We start from the raw sequence: 5,515 nt of genomic DNA on the forward strand, positions 1-5,515 counted from the left end.
TGTGTGTGTGGGTGAGAAATAAAGTTTTTTTTCTTTAATCATACATATTCAAATAATTGTTAATATATTTTTTTTTAGAAATTTTTTTGGATACAAAAAAATCTATATTTTTTCTTTACAATTTGATATAAATTTTATTTAATAATTTTAAAATATATTATATACATCTTTTGTATTCGTACACCTTATTTTGTGTACAGATATCTATACACTTTATTAAGTGTATAGACACATATTAAGTGTACAAATGTAATTTGTATAAAATCATTGTAATACAAATATCTGAAAACCTAAGAATTAAACAAATTACACAAATTACATCGGGTATAAAATTTGTAAAAAATATTTAACATTATCAAATAAAATTATCAAACAAAATGCATATCAAATTATAAAGAAAAAATATAGATTTTTATACATTTTTAAAATTTTAGAAAACAAATTTTAATTAGCCAGCATTTTTGTTTTAAGATTGTAGAGCATATTTAAAAAAAAAAAAACTCAATGGCATATGTTGTAAATATGAAATGTTGATGATGGTTGAAAAGTCTTGTGAACAGTACAAAACAGTAAAAATGTGGAATTTGCTAATTGTAAATAGTGATTGTACTACTTTTACAATTATGTTTTGAAAACTGTCTAAAATGTCAAATATCTCTTTAATTAACCTTGATTAAAAAATCAAGTTTAACTCTCAACAGTTATTCCCCTTTGAAGTCTTGGATTCTGTTAGGGAATCTAAACAGAAGAAGAAGAAAAGATCTGATACACCGGAGGAGGATGATGAAGAGCAAGATCTTCAATATAGATCACCCATATTTTTAGTTGGTTTAGGTGGATAAATGATGGTTGGGTTAGTAAATACTGAAAATTACTAAGCGTGCGTAGTAAAGTATTTTGTGCTGTTTTTATAGATTAAAAAAAAAAAAGTTTATAAATTATCGTAGAAACGGGGGGCTTTTCAGCAATTGATTCCCGCCGCTTCAAAACCAACCCGAAAAGATTGAAGAAAGCTTTTGCAGAAATCAATGAAGTCCCTCCTAAGGCGGAAGAGATAATTGATATAAGTCACTTTTTGATGTCCAAGATGAAGGTATCTTCTTCTCCTTCTGTTAACTTGTAGAAATTGTGATCTCTTAATTTTGTAACATCTAACAAGGTTCTTTCATGCAGCTTGCCCGACTTGCGAAAATGATTGGATTAGGTAATCCAAGTCGGGAGTTGCGCGCTTCCGACGTGAATATTAGTGCTATCAAGCGCCTTGAACGCGTCATGTCAATACATGAGAGTGAAGTTCTTATATAAGCGTATAATTCTTATATAAGCGTGTAGAAGGAGATCCAAATATCTCTGTTTGTTTGCAGGAGCCGGATGAGTTGAATAGCTGTGTGGATGGTCAATTCCATCCCGTTGTTTATTTTTTGAAAAATGTACCACGTGTTGCGGAAGTAGACATTGCTGATGCTGATGTGTAAGAAATTCTTAGTTTATGTTCTCTTTTTTCTTCTGTCTTCACTATGACTCAATATAAAATAAATACTACACATCAATACAGAACATAAACGATGGACTTTGCAATGAAGTCTCTATTTTTTTTTTTTTTTTAGCTTCCGTGATTTGTCTTGATTGTGTTTTTGTCTACTGTAATGTTACTGTTTCTCAGCGCTCTGATTAATGTTTTGTGAGGTTACAGTTTTTCGGCTCAGCATAAGATTCACAAGGAAAAGGGTGTGGAGCTTTCTGAATTGGATGAGCAAGTTGCTCAGGTTTTTGATCTTTATCCTTTGTATATTGGATTTAGGTTGCACTTAGAGAGATCTTTAAAGTTGTAGAGTTTCTAATATCTCTGTTTATTTTCTTAGGCTTTCTTTGATTTGGAGAATACCAACCAAGAACTGAAAAGTGAGTTGAAGGATTTGTACGTCAACTCGGCAGTGTGAGTGAATAATTAGTTTGTTTATGATTGTGTTGTTACCCTAGATATAAGAAAACAACTGAAAGTTCAGTCTCTTTTCTTTTTCTTTTTTTGTAGTCAAGTTGATATATCCGGAGGACGCAAGGCAATTGTTATCAATGTTCCTTACAGATTGAGAAAAGCTTACCGGAAAATCCATGTTAGGCTTGTTCGTGAACTTGAGAAGAAGTTCAGTGGGAAGGTGATTTTCTTACTTGTTCTTGCTCCTCGATTTGCATTTGTTTGATTATTAAATGTTTGGGGGAACTTTAGCTGTCTTAAGTATGGACTATTGGTCTCTTTGGGTTATGTACTTGAGAAAATAAGCTTTTCTATGTTTCAGTTACCGGTTTTAGAGTCAATGCACAACTGGTTAGCTTTTTGGTGATATCTTTGTCTCTCTTCCATATGCTTAGGTTGTGATCCTCATTGCTACAAGGAGGATTGTGAGACCGCCTAAGAAGGGCTCAGCTGCAAAGAGACCACGCAACCGTACTTTGACCTCAGTCCATAATGGCATTCTTGATGATGTTGTCTTACCTGCTGAGATTGTTGGGAAACGTACTAAGACCAGACTCGACGGTACCAAAATCATGAAGGTGAGTAGAATCCAAAGGCCAATATTATCCAAGAGGATGCTGCTGACGTTCTGTTAATTTAATATACGGAATTTGTGTGTGTTTTAAAAAGGTATTCTTGGAGCCAAAGGAAAGAAACAACACAGAGTACAAGCTTGAGGCTTTCTATGCGGTTTACAAGAAACTCACTGGTAAAGATGTCGTTTTCGAGTTTCCCATTACTGAGGCCTAAAGAGATGAAATCAAAACTTAGAGAAAGAATCTGTTGTGGTCCTTTTTTTGGTCTACTTTCAGACATTGGTTTTTTATTCTGAAAATGTGTACACTCTTCGGATTAATTATGAGTTTGATGGGAACGTCAAAATTATAGCTGTCCTTGTTGGTGTTTCTATGTTTATAACAGAGTTGTCTTCTTGGTGGGTTGAAACTGTAGAGCATCTATCTGCGTAGTGCTTTTGCACTCTAGCATCTTCGGCCTTTTATTTTAGTAGAATACACAATACAGTAGACTAGATAGAGTTTGTAGACCATCAATCCTTTGCACTAGCTCTTTTTGCCAGCGGTGATATCGATGTAGATGTGTTCTTCAGCGAAGGGGTTATTTATCACCATGCTCCCTCTTGATATAGAACAGAGCTTTGCCAAGACATTCCTTTAATTTTATTCCAACTGTTTTAATATATACTAGAGTATATATAGGATATGAAAATTGTATCTTTATGGTATACAAATGTGTATTTGATAAAGAAGAATCCACATTAGCACATTTGCAAATTTGAGAATATAGGATTGGCTGAGAATATAAGACTAAAAAAGATCTACATGATTCCAATAAGTGTACGACCAACCTAAGAGTATAAACAAATGATTAGTTGCAAACTATATGATATTTGAGTATTGTGGGAGCCAAACCTCACACCCAATGACCTTAGTGGTCAGAAACGAGTTGAGAACTACTCCCACCACGGTTCGAGCCTTACATTGGTACCCAATTAAATTGGCTTCTGTCGAGCATCATGCCTTGAGGTCCTTCTCGTCGGAGCACCTAGTGGAATGCAATCTTTCCCAGTGTGGTTCTGGTGTTTTCAAAGACTTCACGTAAAACTAAATCACCCTCGTTGAAACGCCGCTGGCGAACAATCTTGTTATAATATTGAGTCGCTGCATTCTGGTAGTGTTGAATCCGGATCAGAGCTTGATCGCGCAGTTCTTCGGCAAAGTTGATCTGATCGGTCAGCATATCGTTATTAAGGTCGGGATTGTCGACCATCATGGTGCGGCGAAGTATCGGGACGCCTGCTTTTGCTGGGGCGAGTGCCTCGATCCCATATGCCAGAGAGAAAGAGGATTGTCCCGTAGATCACCGCGGGGTTGTGCGGTAGGACCATAGTACGCCATCAAGGTGATCTGTCCATGCTCCCTTCTTTCGCCCAAGTCGCTTCTTTAATCCATTGACTTATTCCTGGCCTCGGCTTGACCGTTCCCTTGAGGGCATCGAGGGGTCGAGGTACTCAGACGAATTTGCCATTTGCTCAAGAAACGCCTGGTGATGAGCGAAGTGAATTGCGTGCCGTTATCGGTGACAATCTCGTAAGGGAGTCCGTGACGACATATAATGTTTTTCCATATGAAGTTGGTTACGTCTAGGGACTGGACTTTTGTGAAAGACTCCGCTTCTACCCATTTGGTAAAGTAATCGGTTAGTACGAGGATGAATTTCTTGGATTTCGATGCCGGCAGGGGCCCTACGAGGTCCATGGCCCAGTGCATGAAAGGATACAGGGCAGTTACGGTATTCAGTAGTTCGGGCGGAACATGCCGCATTGGCCCATGACGCTGGCAGGCTTCACATTTCGTCGAAAAGGCCTTGCAGTCGGCTACCATGGTTGGCCAGTAATGACCATCCTTCTTGATTTTTAAAGCAAGTGCCCGTCCACCGGAGTGATTACCACCCTCACCTTCGTGTACTTCCATCATGATTCGTTCGGCTTCTTCGCGACTGATGCAGGTAAGGAATACCCCGGACGAACTACGGCGGTATAAATTCCCATCCAAAAGGATGTACTTGGCGCTTCGCGCTTTTAGACGCCGAGCTGCTCAGCGATCTGGCGGGACGACTCCTTCAGAGATATACAGCTTAATCTCAATTTGCCAATCATCGGGTGGCTTCGTGACGTCTGTCAAGCCCTCTATTGGTTCGTCTACTTCCATTGGAACCGAATCGTCGTTGATGACTGAGATCAGGCTGACTAGATCAATGCTAGATGCTTCAATGCATTCGACTAGAATGGTACGCCGTAAATCAGGATCCGAACTATTTGCCAAGGCTGCGAGGGTGTCGGCTGATGCGTTCTCGTCCCTCAGAACCTTTGTCAGAGAAAAAGAGGTAAATTCCCCAGACAGTGTCCTGACCAATTGACGGTATGCTCCCATTCGCTTGTTCTTGGCGTCGAACTCACCATTGAACTGGCTAACTACTAATTGAGAATCGCAGAAAACTTGCAAATGCGTCACCCCGAATCCTCGCGCTAAACGGAGCCCCGCGAGAATGGCTTTGTACTCTGTTTCGTTATTGGACGCTTTAAAATTGAGCTTCAATGCTTGCTCGACGAATGAGTCCTACACCGGATCCCTGATGAGATGATGAGCCATCGACGAGCATCATCCAATGTTCCTGTTTGGGGGTAGGGTCCCCGAGGTCAGGGGATAGCTCGGTGATGAAATAGGCCAAAACTTGCGACTTCAAACTCGAACGAGAGCGGTATTCGATATCATATTCGCTCAACTCGAACGCCCACTTCGCCATTCGTCCAGACTAGAGAGGGCTATGGAGGATAGTTCGGAGTGGCTGATCGGTAAACACGATGACGGAGTGCGACTGGAAATAAGGTCGGAGTTTACGCGCAGCAGTAATCACGGCTAGGGCCAGCTTCTCCAGCTTGGGGGTATCGAGACTCCTGAGACGTACAGATACAATGTCTCG

General features: G+C 39.6%; 1 protein-coding gene across 1 annotated transcript; it reads left to right on the forward strand.

Annotated features, from left to right (window-relative positions):
• On the forward strand, positions 1,088-2,764 carry LOC104743976 (40S ribosomal protein S7-1-like). The gene is made up of 7 exons (XM_010465004.1): positions 1,088-1,093; positions 1,174-1,204; positions 1,687-1,766; positions 1,863-1,936; positions 2,033-2,156; positions 2,371-2,553; positions 2,645-2,764. The coding sequence occupies exons 1-7, from the start codon at positions 1,088-1,090 to the stop codon at positions 2,762-2,764; spliced, it is 618 nt and encodes a 205-aa protein (XP_010463306.1).

This window comes from Camelina sativa, chromosome 14, assembly GCF_000633955.1.
Source record: "Camelina sativa cultivar DH55 chromosome 14, Cs, whole genome shotgun sequence".
NCBI classification, from domain to species: Eukaryota; Viridiplantae; Streptophyta; class Magnoliopsida; order Brassicales; family Brassicaceae; genus Camelina; species Camelina sativa.

Excerpts from the sequence above, each read along its gene's own strand:
- LOC104743976 (XM_010465004.1), top strand. Across the intron at positions 1,767-1,862 it reads TGGATGAGCAAGTTGCTCAG|GCTTTCTTTGATTTGGAGAA; the intron begins GTTTTTGATCTT and ends TTATTTTCTTAG. Across the intron at positions 1,937-2,032 it reads TTGTACGTCAACTCGGCAGT|TCAAGTTGATATATCCGGAG; the intron begins GTGAGTGAATAA and ends CTTTTTTTGTAG.